Here is a 22,714-nt window from a genome sequence, read left to right as displayed (position 1 = left end):
AATATAAAAGGTTCCAGTCACACCATAACAAGTTATACTGTAATGTAACTACAGGTCTATTTAGAAAAGTTAAAGGACGTTCCAGTGGTTACAGCACTAACATAGGACCTAGATGACCTGAGTTCAGTTCTCTGCTTCACCACAGATTTTTCTGTGGGACCTTGAGCAAGTCATTTAGATTTTCTATGCCTCAGTTCCCCATTTGTACAATGGAGAGCATTGTACTTCCTTGCCTGGAAGCGGTGTTGTAAGGAACCATGTGTTAAAAACAGTGAAGTGCTCAAATACTACAATATCCGGGGAAAGAATATATGTACCATAGATAGGTGCTATTTTTTTGAGCAATGAGTTCTAATATGAGGTTGGAATCTGGCAATATGATGTTAGAATCTGGAATCAATTTAGGGTATGCAAGGACTACAGTCAGGTCTGTAGCTGCGAACTGTCAATTTCCCAAGCAGATTGTTCTTGAAACCTGGCTTTTGTTGTATTTACTCTATTAGGAGATAAGCATTGTTTCACAATCTGCACTGCTCTCTCTTCTCTTCAGAATTTATACCATGATTCTCGTATCTGACAGTTTCATAACACATACATAAAGCACTGAACTGAAAGCCAGATCTGAATGTCCCTGAGCTACACAGACTTGGATCTTTCTTCATCATGGGAACAATTAGAACAGCACATCAAACACCCATGGACTTGGGGTGAATTTGGATTTGAGTCTGCAGCTACAGAAATACTGGCATAAGAGTTCAAAGCAGTCTTGTAATTGTCTACAGAACGTACAGACTTCAAAAATAAATAAAAGCCTGAGCTTTAAAGTCCAATTCAGGAAAGCAGTTAAGCACATGCTTAAGTGCTTTGCTGAATCAGAGTCTAAGTCCATAGAAGTTTTGCCTGGATAAGGAATGCAGGTACAATGTGGCAGAAAAACATGATTTAGCCTTTCCTCCGCAAAATAGCATAGCTCATGCATTTTTACTACTCATCAGATCAAATGTGGGTACAATACATACATAGCCAAAGTTCTGTGCTCCTCTTGGCACACCAGCAACCAACTCTGAAAAGATAAATAATTAGTGAATACATTGTTTTAGCTGATTGGAGCACCGTCACTTAAATTCTGCTACCATACAGCCCCTAATATTTGAGAGTATGCTGCCTATTAGCTGTCTCAAAGACCTCTGTAACTGATATTACATTTTTAAATTTATATAATGTGTCTATCAGCTTCTCTAGATATATGCTTGGAGCTCAGCGAATATCAGCTAGACAGGGTCAGGCCTGGTCAATATTTGGCCAAGACCTCTACTGAACGCTGGGGGAAGTGGTGTTGCTACTTCAGTAGGTGGGGCTGTCTGCTGCTCTGAGTCAGTCATTAATCATAGTAATAGGGAACTGTGCTGCTTGAGGCATAGGTCAGATGTACCATAAAACTAAGGTCTTCACCATTTGAGACCACTTAAAATCTGAAGTCACAAGGTGGGCAACATGAACCTCAGAGTTGAAGCCAAATTCTAATTTGGGTAATGACATTGTGCCTAGCTACAAATATTTTCTCTGTAATTGCGGTTGAAAATTCTTCCTCACTGATTCTCCTAAACTTGTAGGGCCTGTTGCTGTCCTCTGTTACATTGCTGATCCATTTTATCCTAGAGGCAGCCAAGTTTTATGTTGGTGAAGAATCTAGCTTGTAAATAATTGGATTAAACTTGTAATGTGTGTGTAATCTTCTGGATGAAATTGCGATCTACATGCAAATTGTTATCAAAATAGCCCACTGTAGAATTTATTTGAGCCAAGAAAGAGCCTTCACTTCTAAAGAAGCTCATGTATTATTTTCTTTCAGGCATTTTTGCTCATGTGCCTTTTAAGCCTTCCCTTATTCAAGAGATCAGTTCCTTTTTTCATTTGCCTGTATAATGTTTTCTCTCTTTCTAAGTATAGATTTTTAATATTAAAAGTTCAACTCTGACCAGCTGTGCTCTGAAATGTAAGATTCAAGGAGAGGAGAGAGTATAGGGATCCTCTTCCCACTACACAAGCGGTAACTCACGAACAGAACAGATTGGATTAGGAGGAGGGACAGTTAACAAACTGGGATAAGGGGCATGATCTGTAGCTTTTAGGAAATGTCCAAGATCCCCAGTGAATAGTGCTTCTCTCAAAAGCACCTGGAGTTAGCTGGCAGATGTGGCCTTAGAGTGCTATCCCCTAGCCCTACCTGTGTAATCTCATCCTAGGCAGAAAGATACCTATGGCTGGGGATGCATAGGTTTTGGCTACTGCAGCTCTGCTTTCCCTTGCTGTACCATCCCAGGGAAAGATTTGCCCCCAAGTACATTGGGTAGAGATACATTATCCCATGCTTTAACATTTTAAATGTTTAAGACCCATTTTCCCATTTAGAGAACAGGAATAGATAAATAGACATGTGCACAGTCATATGCTTTACATTTTGACTTGCTTCTTACCTTGTTCAAGGTCTCCAGTAAATTCCCCAGCAGCCACTGAATATCCTGTTTAAAGAATAAATTACAAGCATGAAACCTGACAAATCATTTACTTCCAAAGAAACATGCTTCTGGAAGTACAACCAGATTTGTCCTCTGTTTCAATAATCTCTGTAAAAACTTTATAAACTAGTATATCTAAGACTGGGGACAGGAGAGGGGAAGGAAAATCATTTGTCAAGTTGTTATGACTACCTTCATCATAAGTCTCAAAAGTACAATAATTCTACAGGCCTAAATCATTAGGAAACACAGTGTTATTTAATTGCATCTCAAAATCAGCTGTTAAGCATTAATACTTTATAATTCACGTGAAAATATAAGCTGCAAATGCTATACCTTTTGTGATAATAGCTTTATTATTATATTCCTTTTTTGCCACTATGATGCATAATCACACAATTGTATCTGTTATATGTAGGATCAGACTTCCAAAGCTATTTAGGCATCTAAAGATGCCAATAAGTGCCCTAAAAAGGACATAAGGTTAAGCACCTAATGCCCATTGACTGAGTAAGGGCTAATGGATTGGGCCCACGACTGTAAAGCCAAATATGAAGCTTATGTGAGAGGACATATATCACTGCCTTCAAACGTTACTGCATCATTTCTACAATCATTGAAAAGACAGCAACATTTGTTACATGCAGAGTTATGAGCATATTATACACAATTCCTAGAGAGAAGGAGCCACCAGCTATCTTTTAAAACATGTACTCAAAGAGATCTAGGTTTCTCTATGTACAGATTACTTCTGTTTATTGGAAATCCTGTTATCTGAACCCCTTACTCAATCCCCAACGTGAGATACATGCCCTCTGCAGCCTGTATCTCATGCTGAGGGACAAGGAAGGGATTTGGATAATGCAGAGATTCGGATAATAGAGCAGAGAGCCCTGGCCAGGGCTGTAAGGAGGAGAATGAGCCCCTGGCCACAGGGAAGGCCTCTCTGCTGCTGAATGATGCCTGTGGCAGTGCAGGGAGCCCTCTGCAGCCCCACTGTCATGGGAGGGAGGGAGTGGGGCAGAGCAGAGATCCTCAGCCAGGATTGCAAGGAGGAGGATGACAACAAGCCTCTGGCCATGGTGGAAGTCATCCTGCTGCTGAATGGCTCCTGCCCTCTCAGTGATCCAAATAAAATCCACGTTCTCTATGCTAGCTGGGAAATCAGGAATGTACTGTATCACCTTAGGGCCCACTACTACTCTCGCTGAAGTCAATTATAGTTTGTCCTTAACTTCAATGGGAGCAGAATTGCACCCTTAGAAATTACTGTACTAAAGCATGACAAAAAAAGAAGTTTCTTTTCCCTCTCTTAACAGTTGAAATAGTCCCTAATTACAGTAAACTAAATCATTTCCCCTTGTCTGAAAAAAGGTGCAAACATGAAAAATTAGCATGCTTGCTTAAGTACATTAAAACCCATGTATAAATATAGCATCCTAGTTAGCTAGCCATTTAGGATCTGATTCTGTGAACACTTAATCCTGTGTTTATCTTTAAGCATGTCAGTTGTCCCATTAAAGTAATTAGCAAATTACCTAATGGAATTCCTTACTCCTGTGCTTAAAGTCAAGCACATGTGTAAGTGTTTATAGGGTTGGGGCCTTCATAATTTAGGATTTGCTTTCTCATTCAGATTAGTCCAGTGCCTCTAGATTGTACATCTTACCCAGGTAATTGTCATCATATATAGGTGGTGCCACTCCAGTTTGCTTTTCTCTTGTCAGTTTCCTTAGAATATCCTTGAATGAATAGTCCGTAATGATATCTGCAATACTGGTGGTGATTACTTGCCCTGTATTCAAATAATTTCATAGAGTAAATGAATTCAGAGAAGAGCCAACACCCTAAAATGTAGGCTTATCTACAGTTTTTAAGATTTAAGATTAAATGGAGGTTTCAAGACACTATCTACTCAATTCATCACTAACTTTCCCATTGCCAAAACAATGCATTGCCAGACTGCTGCCATAGAGAAGAGCAGTGCATAGCCACTGCTATTAGGAAAATCCTTCCCCACTGCCACTCTGGGAGCTTCCTGGGAATATTTAAACCAATGCATTTCCACATCATTCAGAAATGAGAACACAATATGGAACACAATGCAGTATTAACCATAACTAACACAACTCCATTCCATTTCAAAGTGCTGGCCCAGACCTTCCAAGTCCTACATAGGCCTAGATCATACTCTGGCAGTGACAGCCTGTCCATAACAGCTATAATTCAATGGGATCCCATAGCCCAAAGGCAGTGCATTCTCATTGGAGAGTTCAGAGATATGGAATTCTATCTCATCAGAAGTCAAAATGAGTCAGAATCTTTCTCCTTCAGTGACACAATGCAAGACCCATTACACAGGTCCACCAGAACAGTGAAGCTGCTGAATAGCTTGACAATGTCTTCCTGGTAGGCAGACACCAAGAATGAGCCTTATCGTAACAATGGTTAAATCAAGGGAGGGGCAAAAATGTTCTGCCCTTACCTATATCAATACAGGTCTCATTTATACATGTGGCACCATGATACCACAATGATGAGATGAGGTATTAGAAATGTCTGGACAGAAATCAATCTAAAAATCCCAAACTGTAACTTACGCTATGAAAATGCTACACACAATGTAATCTCTCTATTGCACAATTGACACTTCAATTCCAGATGAAAATAAAGTTACGTTTTTCTATTAAGAGGCAAAATGTTCCGAAATGTCAACAGTAAAACATTTACCTCATTTCACCTACTATAGAATCCATGGCCCGATTCTGATCTCATTCTTTTTTAAAAAAAACACACAAGAGTCACTACATTGACTTCAGAGCAGTTATTCTGATTTACATATATATAAGAGACATCATACTCAAACCGATGACCTTACATCTAGAAAATAACAGGAATTCAGGAAGAAATTTCTCCTGACACCTCGCCTTTACTTTTTGGTTTAAGTTAACTGAGTGAGTGAACATACCTTGCCAGTAAAAACTCCCAGGTCCTCCTACTATAAGGTCCCCATTCTACAAAAACAACAAGAAATGAACAATATTAAATTATGATCGATAACATACAGAGGAAAAGAAATTAGTACAATTATATCTGAACATCTGTACTGTTTTATTTCAACAGCAAAAGGAAAATCAGGGTCATGATACAGGATATAGGCCCTGATGCAGGAAAGCACTTCTTTACGTACTTCTTTAAGTACATGCTTTAATCCACTCTTTTCCAGGAAAGCGGTTGAGTATGAGATTAACTTTAAAAAGTCAAGACACATGCTTAAGTGTCTTTCCTGAATAGGGATGCTTTCCTGAATCATCAGGGCCATAATCTGTTTGGCATCTTCAGAATAACATTTTTCAAAGACTGCTTTGTTTCTTTGTAAACAGAAGATGAAGATAACACAGAAGAGATCAGTGACGCCTGAAGTAGCCAACGCAATGCTCTACAGACCAATATGGCTATAGCCACCTTGTCGTCATCCCTTCACAACAGGCTAATTGGGTGAAAAGAATAACATGAATGTAAAATGGATACCAATGTGTCTCAGAAACACAATCTACAGTTATTGTGATTAGACGCACATGTGAAGCCCTGGTGGTCTAGTAGTGGTACAGACCCACTAGCTACAAAGTGTATTCCTAGGGTCCATAGTATTGTTACTAGGTAGCATAGGGGAATACACTGGACACACTTTCAAAGCACTTTTTCCCCCCAGAAGAAACCAATTTTATTGAATTATTAGCCTGTTGTTGAAAGAATCCTCCTATAAATTGCTTGGATTTTAAACAAAACAAACACACACACACCACTCAAGCACTGATGCCCAGCACTTTCTAAAAATCAGGCCCTGGTGAGTGACTCAAGTTGGACACACAAAAATGGAGGCACCCCATAGGCTTGGGCACCAGTGCCCCCCTTTGGTTAAATAGGATGTTGCACAGCATTTGCCCAGATCAGCAGGGTAGCCAGCCACCATGCTTCTCTGAATCTCTATAGTCCTATTCTGGAGAAAAGGATGTTAATTTCTGTTCAATGGGAGTGTACAGGCCAGCCCTTATGTTTGTCAGGGGTAATCAGACCCTTGGGTTCTTGAGTCTCTGTTAAGGGGTCAGTAGGGGAATCCAGGCTCAACCACTCCACTGGGTTCCAGTTCAGATCCCTTAACTCAGGCAGGCAGAATCCTGCTATACCTTGAGCTCCTTCCTGCCTCTTTGGTTCTGTAGGCTTCTGCAGCCTGTGGCTCTGGCTGTCCCTTCTCTGGATCATTGTCACTCTGAGGCAGCTTCTCACCAGTTTGCTGGCAGCTCCTTCTTTCTTGGGTCTGCTGGTTCCTCTGGCAGACACCTCACCCCTTTGCTTTTCAGCTCTTTTATTCAACCAGCTGCTCTGAAGCTGCCAATCAGCACTGATGGGAACTTCCTTCATTAACCCCTTGGTTGCCAGGCCTGCCTAAGGTCTATGCATCCCATGACACAACCAAAATCACTAGTCACTTCTGAAGGTTGGGATGGCCAGAGCAACAGTAATGCCATAGCTAGGGTGATCAGATGTCCCGATTTTATAGGGACAGTCCCGATTTTGGGGCATTTATCTTATATAGACTGTTATTACCCTTCTCCCACCCCCGTCCCAATTTTTCACATTTGCTATCCAGTTACCCCAGGTATAGCACAGGCTGGGATGGATTCAGGAGAAGTCAATGAAAGTGCATCTGACAAGTAAGAAGTTATCTGTAGCAGCTTTTATCTATTTTTGAAATTAAACTGGGAAGTTTCAAGTATGTAAAACTTCTGAGAAATTACAGCTGTGAGGGATTACTCTCCCCTCCCCCAGGATGCCACCCAATGTACTGGGGTTTAACTGAGCCTCTCCTGCTCAACTAGCCTGGGTTCCCTCTTCCTGCTTTGCTGAATTAGGCTCTCTGGCCTCTTGAGGCACACACACACAAGTAGGGTCACACCCCGCTACAGACACAGACTGATGTCAGCTCTATGTGAAAGGGCTCCCCCAGAACTCATGTGCCCACCCCTTTTGGGAGACAAACCCAAAATAATTCTGTTTTGCACAGAATAATTCTGTATGTACAGCACAAGCTCATAAAATTCACCCTCTTCTTCAATGAGAAGAGAGATATGCATGACTTCTTGCCTCCACCAGTTAGAAATTGCATAAACTGGGTTTAATAATAAACAAATTTTATTAACTACAGAAGGTAGATTTTAAGTGGTTAAAAGGATAGGAAAAAGAACAAAGCAGATTACTAAGCAAATGAAACAAAACATGCAAACTAAGCTTTACACGCTAGATAGGTAGGATACAAATTAGCAAATTCTCACCCTGACTGATAAACAGGCTGGAAGATTCTTAAGGCACAAGTTGTCTTACACAAGGTTTTCACACACAAAAACCAGATTTAGTTGGTGTTGGTCCTCCTTTGAGGAGGGGGTGGGACTAGGTGGCCTCCTGAGGTCTCTTCCAACCCTAATCTCCTATGATTCTATGACCATTACCTCTTAGAGTTCAGTCTTTGTTCCTCAGGTGTTTTCAGGTGCATTGTTCTAGGGAGAGTGAGGACCTCTCATGTTGTCATTGTTCCTCATTTATATCTTCCCCCCACTTGCTGGAAAGTTTCTTGCTGTGACCTGGGTCAAACAGTTCCCACTATATAGAGCTATCTGACCTGGGTCAAACAGTTCCTATTGTATAGAGCTATCCGATCTGGGTCAAACAGTTTCCATTGTGTAGAAATATCTCTGAGAGGTTTTTATTGCACACAGTTCCTGGGATAATCCTTATGTTTGTGTGCATCCCTTCAATAAGTCCCTAGCATTGTTTGGCCTCATCTAATATAGCACGTTTGAAATACAGAAACATAGTCAATATTCCCAACTTCAGATACAAAAATGATACATGCATACAAATTAGATAAACACATTTAGTAAATCATAACCTTTCCAATGATACGTTACATGAGCCATCTTGCAGAAAGTATATCTCAGTTATGTTATATCCATATCATAAGCATATTTCCATAAAGAATATGGAGTATAATATCACAGCAGCAACTTCATGAAAAATGTTACTCAAAACAAGAAGTGGATGAATTTCCAATCGGGGGACTGGAATAGATGAAGGAAGAGGTCAATAGGGATATGTCAGCATAAAATTTCATCCAAGGAGTTAAAAAGTAGACTCTTACCTTGTAAAAATCTAAGCTGAAGCCTGCTTGACAGAAACCTTGTCCTTCAGGATCTGCATTGCCTGCATTATCAAAATATGAATATTTATTGATCTCATAATGCCCGAGTAGAACTTACTTATTGCCATTGGAGAGGGTTCAGAGAAGAGCTTCAAGAATGATTAAAGGATTGGAAAACATGCCTTATAGTGAAAGATACAAGGAGCTCTCTCTATTTAGTTTAACAAAGATAAGGTGAAGGGGAGTCTTGGTCATAATCTGTGCGTGCCTATATATGGAACAGAAGTTTGATAATAGGGGGCTCACCAGTTAGCTGACAAAGATATAACAAGATCCAATGGCTGGAAGTTGAAACTAGTCAAATTCAGACTAGAAATAAAGTGTAATTTTTTAACAGAGAACCACTTAGCAAGGGTCATGGGGGAGTCTCCATAACTGGCCATTTTAAAATCAAGTTTGGATGTTTTTCTAGAAGACATGCTCTAATGAGGAATTAATTTGGGGAAGTCTTATGGCCTGTAATACAGGACGGCAGATCAAATTATCACATTGGCCCCTTCGGGCTTTATAATCTCTGAATTGCCATACACTACATCACTATAAGATTTCCCAAGGAGAAATAATTAGTACTCAGATTTACTTGCAACAACAAAAAGAAAAAATATATACTGTGTTGAATTACAGATTTCCGTTGTGGGTACATATTTTATTAAATATTGTAGTACTGCCTTATCTCCATAATTCAAAGTGATAGTGCACATCCAACTCCTGTATCAGTAACATAGTTTGTTATAGTAGGAAGAAAATTTCAGTGAAAGAGGATGGAAGAAAATATAAAAGCATTTATATTATTTTAATTTTTATTTTGGAGAAATATGTTTTAATGCAGTGATTCTTAACAAGGGGTCTGTTACCCCCTGAGGGTCTGTGAACCCTTTCACGGGGGTAAAGGGGCCCCACAATTAAAACCCAGAGCCCAAGCCCCAGCACCTCCTGCGGGGCTGAAGCCCCACTCTCTGGCGCCCCATGCAGGACAAAAGCCAGGAGCAGCAGGGCTGAATTACAGAGCCCCAAGACCTGGTGCTCCAAGAGGGCAGAAGCCCCAAGCCCATGGGCAGAGTTGGGGGGACATGTGGGTGTTGCCCCCACAAAAAAAACCTACAATGCAAGAGCAGGGCAATCCTGTTGCAGCTCCCCCGCCAACACACACCCACCACCTCCTTCTCTCCCTGCCCAGATCAGAGGCAAGAAGCAAGAGCCAGGCAGTGCAGGACAGCTGCTGCTCTGGCTGGTGTCATGGAGTAGGCAGCTGTGGAATTCCCTTGTCTCCTGCTGCTGCTGGTGCGGGGATTGAAGCTGCTTCTCAGCTCCCAGCCCCCTTTGCTCTTGCAGCTGGTAAGAGCCGCGTGGGTGGGAGGACCCAGCTCTGTGGCTGGAAGAACTCTCAGGGAAAGGGACTGTAGGGGAGCCCTTCCGGACAACAGACCCTAGCTACTCCTCTCCCTTCACCATGAGCTACCCCTTTTCTGCACCCTGAGATACCCCCCTGCCCACACACAGCCCCTAGCTACCCTCCTCCCTGCACCAAGCTACCCCCTCTCTCTGCACTGTGAGCTACCCTCCGGCCCGCACACAGCCCCTAGCTATCCCTCTCTCTGTACCCTGAGCTACCCCCTGCCCACACACATCCCCTAGCTACCCCCTTCCTGCACCCTAAGCTACCCCCCTGCCCACACACAGCCCCAAGCTACCCCCTTCCTGCACCCTGAGCTACCCCCTAGCGACACACAGCCCCTAGCTACCCCCTTCCTACACCCTAAGCTACCCCCTGCCCACACACAGCCCCGAGCTACCCCCTTCCTGCACCCTGAGCTACCCCCCTAGCGACACACAGCCCCTAGCTATCTCTCTCTCTGCACCGAGCTACCCGCCCTGCCCGCACACAGCTCCTAGCTACCCCCTCCCTCTGAGTTATAATTTTTGGTTGTGCCCCACCCCTCACATCCCAGACAGGCGAGTGAGTCAAGGGGTGGAGGTGGCGCTCCCTCCCCAGACCCAGCCATGCAGAGCTGGCTCAACCCCCACTGGTCCCTGCTCACTCAAAATAGAAGTCAAAGTACAGCTATGTGCAAGGGCCCTTCCACTCACCCGGTCCAGAGCTCCAAGTCTCCTTCTCTCCCGCTGGGCCCTGGAGTTTTTAATACATGTTGTGGGGGGCCTCAGGAAGGAAAAGGTTGAGAACCCCTTTTGAATGTATTTACAGATAGCAGAATCACAACAGCACATAAAACGTTCTAGGGATCCAGTCTGACAGGATCTGGTGCTGGTAGTGAGGCTGTGAGCTTATGCAGTTATTGTCTTAAGGATGTGGTCTTGTTTGCTTAGTTACATTTAGCAACTTTCTAGAATTTTTGTGAAAAAAATATACCATGTAATTAAATAAACCCCACAGCCTTAGGCAAAAGGTACGAAACCACCTAAGGAGGAAAAGAAATTATATGGGACTTTATGTAATGAACAAATCAGGGCCCTCTGCAGAGCCATGAGATTGGTGCCAAATGATGATATCTTGAAAAATGATATTTACTACTTGGGACATTCTTCTCTCACTGCCTAGCCAGGATCTCTGGCCACAATCAATAGGCATCCTGTCCGAACCAGTGTGGGTAACCGAAAATGAGTGGCTTAGCGAGGAGTCATAGAATTGCTGCAAGAGCTTGATTTGCCATAAATACAAAAATAAGGGTCTCTTAGGAAGTTTGAAACTTTTGAATAAATAGTGACTTGGAGGGTGGGTCAATCTGGGTTTATTCAAAGGAGCCCACCCTGCAGGAGGTCCTGGCTATCTATACAACCCTGAGGGACATACAGGTAATTCATAAAGCCAAGCTTTTTGAGAGACTGGATTTTGGGTTAAACCGGTATTGAACTGTAATGTAATTCTGCATTTTTCGTGTATATTTGCTGAGTCTCCTTTCTTAGTTCTATTACCATGAAGCAATAGACTTGGAATAGAATAACCTGCTATGGTTGCCCAATATCTGTTGGAGGGAGGGAAGAAGAATGTGGTGATCTTTTCTCCTTCCTCAAACCCTTAAAGAGGACCTTCTCTATGAACACCAGGCACCTGGGAATGTGCAGGTTCAGGGGGCTACAACTGGACAGCAAGTGAGAATGGTCATTGGAACAGTCCCTTCACATGGCATCATCCCTGAACAAAGCCAAAGTGACACACCAGCAAGAACTAGCACAGAGCTTGTGAACATTATTTCCCCACAGATTCAGCTTCTCATTCTGTGGTGTCATCTCTCCTCTTGTTGGAGGTTTGGGTGTAAGGGCTAGGCCATGAGAGGGAGGCTTGGTAATGCAGCTTTGTCTGGAGCAACTGCAGTGGAGAAACTAGTGGGTAATGCTGAGGGGTTGGCCCTACATGCAGATATCCCAGTCACCTTCGTATGTGCTGAGTTCCATGGGATTTTCTTGCAGATCTTAGGAAGAATCACAGGGCTGCTTGGTTGCACAGATCTCAGGTGTGCATTCTCAAGGCAGGCAAATAGGGCTACACAAAGGTCTGGGGGCAAAATTTAAACTGAGCCCTCCCACTACCTTTCCAACAAAATTATCATGGATTCAAAAGAGGCCCCAGAGGGTGGTGGATGGGGCTGAAGAGTGAATCTGCCCCACACTCACCCAACTGTGGTTACTTCAGTCCAACGGGACTGGGCTCAGCACCACTCTGTGCACTGTGACCTAGTCATGACAAAGGGATGGCCAGGCCAAACTTGAATGGTGCTGCCACCCCATGCACCAGGTCACAACACTCAGAATGGGGGATCTGGGGAAAACTGCCCTTTTGGTCCCCCTGCCTTGGGTGGCCCTGCAGGCAAACCTCACGGCATGGCGTGATGTCATCCCTAGAATTCCACAAGAAGGAACTTGGCAAATTTCACTATCGTAGCCTCTTCGAAGGAGGAAGCATGTCTGTTTACTTGTTTGCCCAGTACTTTGTTGTCACTATACAAATAACAAACTGAACATCTATAACTTAGCCCTCCTGTGGGCATTTCCACCCAGAGGCATAGGCTAGCCCATAATATTAACTATTAGCTTTGGAGAACACCACATGGCAAGTAACTGTGAAACAGCAGCTATTTCTAGTCTGTAGGAGAAGTAACTGCTAGACACTGAAATGATTCTGTATGGGCCCAATCCAAGTCCCGTGAAGTCAGTGGGTTCTTCTCATTGATTTTACCGACAGAAGGGTGAGCCTTTCAGAGGTCTCTCTACAGCTGCTGGGAGTGAGTCTTGCAGTCTGAGTTGACAGATTTGTACTATATTTTAGCAAGCACGCTAAAAATAGCAATGTGGGAGCTTGGGCTCTGAAACTTAGGTAGGGGGTTGGGCTTCAGGCAGGGCCAGCTCTAGGCACCAGCAAAACAAGCAGGTGCTTAGGGTGACACATTTCCAGGGGGCGTCATTTTGGCCATCCTTTTTTTTTTTTGAACTCGCTTCCTCCCCTCTCACGACCCTGCAGAAGCGGAGCCACGGAGCAGCTGGGGATCCAGCTGAGAATCCATGGGACCCTGGGAGCTGTAGTTCCTTGCCTAGCCCCCTGCCTATGGAGCCAGCCCTGGAACAGGGAAAGAATTACATTTCCCAGCAATCCCTTCACAGCTATCAACAGGAAAGGGAGGGGTAGGGAGTGAGGTAGCTGAGCCATGCTGTGAGTCGAAAGGGATGGTACTGTGAATAGAGAATAAGTGTGCCCAAGGAGTAGAAGGCTTTGCCCCAGATGTCTCCTTCAGAAGACCTTCCCAGACTTAGGGATACTGGTGTGACCTCACCTTGCAGCCCCCAAAGAAGGAATTGGATGGACTAAATGGACAGTGCCCCTCTCTACCTAAAGCCTAGCAAGGGAGGTACATGGATCCCACTACAATTTAAAATGAAAAGTAAGGGAGGGGAGGCTCTGCTAGGGGACTTTGGCAGCTTTAGATACAGTACCAGGCACATAGGAGGATTTCCACTTCTGAGCCATGGAAGCAGAAATTGACTTTTCCTTTCCAGATTTAGCTAATATTCAGAAAGGGAATCTAGCACCTGCCTTCCAGATTTGAACACCTCAAAATTCAGGAGCGCTCAAGCTCAATTTGGGCAGCTTTTACTTCATTTCTCCCAAATCATACTGATCCACTGTAACTTGCTGTAGAAAAAGTGGGATAAAAAATGAAGAAGCAAGAAATACTTCCCAGTGGTTTTTAGGACTGGAATTGCTATTTTCAACAGCTATTGCCCTTTAAAAAAAAAAAGTTTTATTTGTTGAAAAGGAAGACAGTAATATTGCATTGGCAAATTCCCCATAGAAACAAAGAGTGGAACATAAGAATAATAAAGGCATCTCAACTTTTCCTCATTTATGTAGGACAGTCTTATAACATGCATCCAAATATCCTCCAGTCACACAAGCTGAAAATTGTTCCACTTTACTGAAGTTCTGTAACCATATGGGAACCAATCCTGTCTGTGTTCTGTGCACATCCAAAATTCCTGCTGAATGACCCGCCCTGGGAGTGAGTTACCAGTGACCCAGGGCAGGGACAGCAGGAAGGTGCAGGTTAGAGGGAGAGCCCAGGGCTGGAGTGGTAGGGGAGTGTGTGTGGGGAGGGGGAAGCCCAGGGCTGAGGCAGCAGGGGAGTGAGGGGGGAAGCCCAGGGTTGGGGTAGGGGGCAGCCAAAATTGTTTTGCTTGGGGTGGCAAAAAACCTAGAGCCGGTCCTGGCTTCAGGGCCCAAGCTCGAATGTCACAGCAACATCTACGAAGTTATTTTGAGCGTTCTAGCCCGAGCCCTGTTTATGCAAGTCTGTTGACCTGGGCTGCGAGACTCACTCCCAGCAGCTGTGCAGACACACCTTTAGAGTTCAGGGAAATAGCACATGAAGTGACTCTTTGCTTAAAGAAAAAAAAATGATTATTGAGGCCAGGAACTTAGCAGGATTCAGAAAGCGATCAAGTCATTCACATGGATAACAAGAATATGTAGAGATATTGTAGTAAATATTTAAAAGTCCAACACACACACACACACACACACACACACACACACACACACACACACACACACACACACACACACACACACACACACACACTGGAACAGCTATAAACCTTCATGCTTCGAGGCTTAAGCCAGTCTTTAGCTTTTGAGGTAGGAAGAAACTTCCTTGGGGCAGGTTATCCCATCATTGCTTACTGCGGGAATTCTTACACTTCCCTCCAAAATATCAGGTAATAACAAATGTCAGAGGCAGGATACTGGACTAGATGTATCACTTGTCTGACCTAGTATGGTATTTTGTGTATTCCTATAAATAATTGGGCTTTGGCTTTGATACACACCCTCTCTTACCTATTCCACAAGCAGGAAGGCATTAGTTTCGTGGAGGAGCTCCTCAATTCCCACAAAACGCAGAGCAGCATGTGCAGTAGCACTGCTACTGCAGCACTGCTACTGCGGGCTGCTTTCTTGTGCACAGGAAGTAATACACAATTAACCTATTGCTGGTGATTCAGACAATGCAGCTGTTTCTATGTCAATGCAGGATCTGATCCTAGGATAGCAATTCTATAATGACAGATTCACATTCAGAATGAGCAACCATTTTAAAATGCTTACTTATGCTTTTTGAGATCTGTTTGCTACATTTTAAACCCTATTAAATTAAGCAAATTATATTTTATCATATAATTGCACAAGCCTTATTTACTTAATCTCTGCTCTTTTAATTATATGATAAAGCATCTAAGTGGAGACATACAGTTTATTGTCTGCCTTTCTTTATATTCTTTCCCTGGGTGACATCACTCAGTAATTTTCATCTAGGCAAGACAGCACTAAGATTGAAAGTATGAAACCACTGATCTCAATTTCAGTTCTATTGAGGCAAGAGCATTTATATTAAAACTTACTGTTGCGACAAGGAGAATACTCGGCATACGCACTGAAGTTCTGAATTGCAACATAGCAGGTCCCAACCGGATCCTTTTCAGGGATGGCTTTAAGGGTCCTCCAATGATATAAGGGAGCACAAGCCTATTAAAACAGTAATTATGTAACAGATCTTTTATGTGCCATACATGGGCTAAGTCAGTTCTTCATTAAACAAATTAGCTATTTCTGTTCCTGTTAAGTTTCTATCATTTGGGTAGAAACTGTCATACTAGGGTAAATGAAAGAACCATGGAAACCTTCATAACCTGCAATGTTCTCTTCCTCCCTCTCCATCATGAACAATCCACTTACATCTAAGGACCAAAACCTGTCCTCTCACTCCTCTCCCTGGACAAGTTAATTGTCTCAGATAGTGTTACCCACTTTTAAGCATGTGTTATTAAACTCCCTCTGTGCCTAATCCATAGAAGATGGGTTTGCTACTGTCCCAGTTAGGAGACTTAGTCCTTTGCCCCACGGTTTTAGTTTGAAAGGTCCCTGGTTCAATCAATCCCTCATGATTCTCACAATGTTGGTTGTTACAGCATGGTTCTGCTGTAAGGGGGAATACGAGTTAGGTTCTGCAGAGCTGAGCTCTTTCTGTTGCAGTACAGGGTGTGTGGCCGGTGGTCTGCTATTACATTGATCCCTAGTTCAAACCCAAAATGGAGCCAGGGAGAGAATACAGCTATGGAACAGATACTGGATTAGCTCTACCTATGCTTCTCCCCAGCCTTGGGGGTAGGATTCTGAGACCTTTTTCTGTTTCTGACTTGGCACAACAGGCAAGATTTAACCCTGACTGAGTGACTTTTTGCCAAATGAGTTTTTGATACAAAACTATTTAATAAGATAGAATATATTCTATAATAAAAAGTAGTGTGTGATGGAGCTGACAAACTGTCCACTTTTGTGTTGGGATTGATTTACAGTCAGATATTAATTGCTTTGTGGTAATGTATTGTCGTCATTTTATATGTCACTGTAAGGCACCAGTCTTGCAATTAGCTCTGGCTGGGTGGATCCTGGTGCCCACACAGATCTTACTGTAGGCGTGCACATTCCTTTGCAAATGTATAAGACAGGGCTCTTCCCTGAGCAACCTACAGTCTAACAACATACTAGAGAAAAAATAGAGGACAATCAAAATGAATTTATTTCTTGTAATTATAATTTTAGATGCACTTCAGAGAGTTTGACAAAACCATTTGCAACAGAAAACTTAAAACAGTAAACTTTGGTCTAATTCTATTTTATTGTTGTTGCTGCTGCTGCAGTATTAAAAAACTGCAAGCAATGTGATAATGGATTCTCCCTTTTTCCCCATGGAACCCTATCCAAGTTTAAACCACCTCCCAAAGTCACCAATTCAGGGTTTTGTCTTAAAATTGTTGACTTCAGCTACTGTGACAGGGTGCTGGGCAAGAACTGCTGACTCAGCCCCTGTCATGTCAACCCCCATTATGGAAAGCAAATTGGAGCTGGCTAGAGAAAACCTGCAGCTATTTAGTGAATGGGAGACAGCTGCCCACCCAATTAGTCTGGCGCTAGATAAAGGCTTCAGGGAAGAAAGCCAGGGGAAGGGGAGGAAGCAGAGTGATAGTTCTTCCCTCCTGCGAGCAGACACTAGAAGCAAGCTGTGTATGGGGAAAAGGCAGAGGTGAAAGTAAGCCGGTATGGTCTGGTACAGCATACTGGCAAGAGCCAGTATGCCACACCAGACCAGACTGGCTTCCCCAGGCCAGTGATTAAAGAGCTTGGGGCTCCCAGCAGTGGCTGGAGCCCCGGGCCCTTTAAATTGCAACCAGAGCCCCACTGCCAGAGCCCCTGGCTGCTGCCATTACACCCGGGGTTCCGGCAGCAGGGATCGGGTGGTGATTTAAAGGGCCTGGGGTTCCGGCTGCTGCAGGGAACGCTGGGCCCTTTACATTGCCACTGGAGCCCTGTTGCCAGAGCCCCAGGTAGCGGCGATGGCACAGGGCTCCGGCGATGATTTAAAGGCCCGGGCGCTGCCGGCCACCGCTACCGCAGTGGAGTCCCAGGCCCTTTAAATTGCCACCCGAGCCCTGCTTCAGGAGCCCTGGGGTAATGGTGGCAGCTGGGAGCCCCTGGGGCTCTGTTGGCAATTTAAAAGGCCTGGGGCTCCGCTGCGGCCGAGAGCTCCTGGCCCTTTAAATCGCTGCCTGAGCCCTGCTGCCAGAGCCCGCTGGTAACAGCTGTTACCCAGGGCTCTGGCTGCTGCAGGGAACCCCAGGCCCTTTAAATCGCCACCTGGGCCCCGCTGCCAGAGCCCTGGGGTAGCAGCAACGGGGCTCCGGCACTGATTTAAAGGGCCAGGGGCTTCCAGCCACTGCTACTGAAGTGGAGCCTTGGGCCCTTTAACTTTCTGCCAGAGCCCTGAGCCCGGGGTAGCGACGGCAGCTGGGAGCCCCTGGGGCTCCGTCTGCAATTTAAAGGGCCTAGGGCTCCACTGCAGTAGCAGCAGCTGGAGTTCCAGGCCCTTTAGATGGCCCCCTAGCTCCAGAGCTCCCAGCTGCCTCTGCAGCTGGTAGTTCCGAGGGTGATTTAAAGGGCCTGGGGCTCCCAGCTGCCACTACCGCAGCCAGAGCCCCGGGCCCTTTAAATCATGATTTAAAGGGCCCGGGGATTTAAAGGCCCTACCTCTTCCAGTTAAGGCCAACCCCCTGCTCAGGACTCTGGCATACCAGTTAAGTCCTTTAAGTTACTTTCACCCCTGGGAAAAGGTTGTGGGAGCACAACTTGTGAATAAAAAACACCAGTGGTTACTGAACCCCAGGGTATCCAAGTGACTTTATCAGCAGAGCAGGGGCAGGAGCAGGAGCAGGAGCCAAGAGGGTCCTGCCACGAACTGCTACAGCTCCATTGCAGAAAGTTTTGCAAAACTGTTGATGAGAAAACATACCAGAACCAAAACAAAACCGGTCTATAATGGACATTGTATTTTTTTTTTTATGGCACAGCAATCAATGGTGGGATTTCCTCACATCTGATTAAAACCAAGGCATTTTAAGTTTCAGTGAATAGTTGTATAAGAAGATGATATATTTCAGCTTGCTAACTGTTATTATTAGAGTACTCATGAGCATTCAGCTATTTAAATCAATATAACACTTTATGACAAATTTTAGTTAGAGCCAAAAAATATGTTAGGATTTCCTTTTTAACAATAATTGTATATATGTTACCAACTTGTAAATAAAAGTATGTCTACCAGATGCAGGTACCAAATTTGTAACTTGACAGCTACGATAACTCAGATGCAAAACCGCAGGGAATTAACTGTACATGTTAGTTCTATAACACAAGAGAGCGATGTTTTATTCATCACCTGTTTTATGTCAAAATCCTTTTCTGGGGTTAACCACAAGATCAACTATTTAAAGTAAGGCATTTCCTTTAGATACTTAGCCCCATTAATTAATAACTGAAACAGCTTTAAACAAATCCCAAGGCAAAAGTTGTTGTTTCATAATTGGAAGGAAACTAAAGTATGGCCAAACTAAAGTTTCACATCACAAAGTGATTAGTATCATTTTCACTGTGAATCCTAGTGCAAAAACTGTAAATGTAAAATGCCTGTGTATAGCATGCATCAACTACTATAACTACTCAATGTAAGAAAGAAATCAACTCAATGTAAGAAAACTACTCAATGTAAGAAAGAAATCAAATATATCAGTATAAATATGCAGTAGGGGCTTTCTATCGATGCCTGCAAAATGTTCTATAAAAGCAGAACACATACACTTAATGTTTTTTAAAGCAAAACTCTTCTTTAGTCATTACCATGACTACAATATAACAATACAATAGAACATGATTATCCTATAAAACAAAATTAAATATTGATACAATATTGAATAGTAACATTTTCATCAGGATATCAATTGATCTTCACTGGAATTTTTGGCTTCCTTCAGGTAATTCCGTAGCCAACTTTCCTCAAAGCTTTACAATACATTACAGTTTTTTAAACCTATGGCTATCAGTTCCTATATATCTTAAAAATAGTTCCACTATTTTATGCTTTGAATAATAAAATAGATTACTCATTTCCTTGCACGATGAGTAAAATGCCTTTCTTCATTTCTAACACTGCATTCAGATGGTCTTCAAGTATTCAGTTCAATCTGATTTTTACATATTGCTTTTATTGTCTAATCTCTCTCTTTATATATAATCTGTTTTTGTATATATGTATATTCTAAAACCTATTAGTTGCGCACACACATTTAAGATATACAGTTCAGAAAATGTAAACGTCTGAAAATGAACATCAATTCATTAAACTTACCACAACTTTTCCTTTATGAGCCTTGACTGTTGCCCCAAACCACTGATTTGACTTAAACTCAATAGGTTCCCTGGTGCTGTTGACTTTGATTTTTCTGTTGTCTGACAAAGAAAGAAACAGGCTGCTGGTATCTAATTTTAAAAAATGTTACTCCGTTGGCTTCAGCTAGATAACAGAGCAATGGACATATGAATTATATCACATCTATCATCCTCAGACAAGTTTCATTAATGTGGTAAAGACATTTTAATATTGTTCAAGCACATCACTGGTCAATGGAAAATGCCTCTATCAAATTCTCATAAAATTAAATATTTGAAATGACTGTAATGGCAATGAAAAATGTAGGAAACTAAGGAAAAGTCTAGCCCTCTATCCACACTGAAAAATTTGTTTAGCTGGGGATTTCTAATAAAGAATGAACAGGAATCCCTGCAAAATGAGCAAAAATTTCATGAAACTGTTCTCAAAAGTCACATAGCTTTATACTGTGACAAAATATGTATTATAATCGTTGTTGGCCAGGCAAATGCAATTTCTCAGCATGCATTATTCAAGGACCAGTATTAAGTATAGTAAAGGACTTAGTTCTTAACTGAATTACATGTGTACATACTGCCACAAGAGACAGTTCTTTAACATGGCTTTATATACACTTTGCAGATGTCAGCATAAGAGGAGCCATCTGGGTAAAGACTCAGCCCAATTATAATGCATTTCAGGTTTAATAAAAAGCAGACATCCCTTCCTTTCACCCTCAGCACTCTGAAGTAAACTGATTTCCCACATGGTCTTAAAGTATGCTCCTCCCTCACCAGTCACTCCTAATGAACTTCTCAATTTATATATAAGCAGCTTATTACCCACATCTCCTCATATCTGTCTTCTCTTACTTTTCTCTCTGGTTCTTATCAAAGAATATTTCACAAGAATCAACGCTTTTTTACGCATTTTCAGTGAAAATGAAAACACACACACTGTCAAACCTGGAATGTAGAGAGTTTTTTAACATCATATTACATTATCTGAATTTAGGTAAATGAAAAACAAAAACATACCAGTAAAAAGTAGAGTCAACATTTTGCTGCAGTTACAGACAGTGGTAGATGAAATACCTATGTTCTTTCCTAGGTATGTCTACACTATGAAATTAGGTCAATTTAATAGAAGTCAATTTTTTAGAAATTGATTTGATACAATAGATTGTGTGTGTCCCCACTAATCTCATTAAGTCGGCTGTGTGCGTCCACAGTACCGAGGCTAGTGTCAACATTCAGAGCATTGCACTGTGGTAGCTATCCCACAGTTCCTGCAGTCTTCACCGCCCATTGGGATTCTGGGTTGAGCTCCCAATGCCTGATGGGGCAAAAACATTGTCGTGGGTGGTTCTGGGTACATGTCATCAGGCCTCCCTCCCTCCCTGAAAGCAACAGCAAAAAATGGTTTCTCGCCTTTTTTCCTGGGTTACCCATGCAGATGACAAACCACGGCAAGTACGGAGCCCGCTCAGCTCACCATCACCGTATGTCTCCTGGGTGCTGCTGGCAGATGTGGTACTGCAGTGCTACACAGAAGTATCCCCTTGCCTTGCCTTGTGGACAGCAGACAGGTACAATACAACTACTAGCCATTGTCATTGCCCTGTGGGTGCTCCTGGCTGACCTCGGTGAGGTCGGTCGGGGGAGCCTGGACAAAAATGGGAATGACTCCAGGTCATTTCTCCTCTTTAAGTTTCATCTAATGGAGATTCAGTCCTGCCTGGAATATCATGCCAGCTGGAGGCTTCTGTCTCAGGCTGCTCTCTCAGTCAGCAGCACTGCGTGGTTGCACTTACCCCAGCATACCCCTTGCTCCCATGGTTCATGAAGCCTGGACAGTAATAAGGAGCAGTTTAACTATAGGTTGAGCAAGTGCATAATGGTGGTAGAATGTGCCTTTGGACGTTTAAAAGCGCGCTGGCACAGTTTACTGACTCGGTTAGACCTCAGCGAAACCAATACTCCCATTGTTATTACTGCTTGCTGTGTACTCCATAATATCTGTGAGAGTAAGGCGGAGACATTTATGGTGGGGTGGGAGGTTGAGGCAAATTGCCTGGCCGCTGATAAACGCAGCCAGACACCAGGGCAGTTAGAAGAGCGCAGCAGGCCACGCTGTGCATCAGAGAAGTTTTGAAAACCAGTTTCATGACTGGCCAGGCTACGGTGTGAAAGTTCTGTTTGTTTCTCCTTGATGAAAACCCGCCCCCTTGGTTCACTCTACTTCCCTGTAAGCCAACCACTCTCCCCTCCCCACTTCAATCTCCACTTGCAGGTGCAATAAAGTCATTGTTGTTTCAAATTCATGCATTCTTTATTAATTGGTCACACAAATGGTGGGATAACTGCCAAGGTAGCTCGGGAGGGGTGGGGGAGGAGGGAAGCACAGGGGTGAGGCAGTTGTAGAGGCACCCCCTAGAATGGCATGCAACTCATCATAGAAGCGGCATGTCTGGGGCATTGACCTAGAGTGGCCGTTTGCCTCTCTGGTTCTTTGGTAGGCTTCACACGGCACTGCTGCGGGTCCCTCTTATATCCTCTGTCCTTCATACCCTTGGAGATTTTCTCAAATATTCTGGCATTTCCTCTTTTGGAATGGAGTTTGGATAGCACAGATTCATCTCCCCATACAGCGATCAGATGCAGTACCTTCCATTT

At 43.3% G+C, this 22,714-nt stretch overlaps 1 protein-coding gene across 1 annotated transcript in view; it reads right to left on the bottom strand.

The window, feature by feature from the left end:
• Positions 1 to 22,714, bottom strand: part of ITGA8 (integrin subunit alpha 8) — a 161,236-nt gene that overhangs the window by 119,668 nt on the left and 18,854 nt on the right. Inside the window, exons 3-9 of the mRNA XM_030550460.1 lie at positions 20,019 to 20,119; positions 15,682 to 15,805; positions 8,716 to 8,777; positions 5,488 to 5,533; positions 4,189 to 4,314; positions 2,478 to 2,522; positions 1,020 to 1,063 (exon numbers count right to left, since the gene is read on the bottom strand). Coding sequence (XP_030406320.1) covers positions 1,020 to 1,063; positions 2,478 to 2,522; positions 4,189 to 4,314; positions 5,488 to 5,533; positions 8,716 to 8,777; positions 15,682 to 15,805; positions 20,019 to 20,119 — 548 coding nt within the window. The remainder of the gene's footprint in view (positions 1 to 1,019; positions 1,064 to 2,477; positions 2,523 to 4,188; positions 4,315 to 5,487; positions 5,534 to 8,715; positions 8,778 to 15,681; positions 15,806 to 20,018; positions 20,120 to 22,714) is intronic.

Source organism: Gopherus evgoodei, chromosome 2 (genome assembly GCF_007399415.2).
Source record: "Gopherus evgoodei ecotype Sinaloan lineage chromosome 2, rGopEvg1_v1.p, whole genome shotgun sequence".
In the NCBI taxonomy this organism is placed as follows: domain Eukaryota; kingdom Metazoa; phylum Chordata; order Testudines; family Testudinidae; genus Gopherus; species Gopherus evgoodei.
This window is presented reverse-complemented; position numbering and strand designations above follow the sequence as displayed.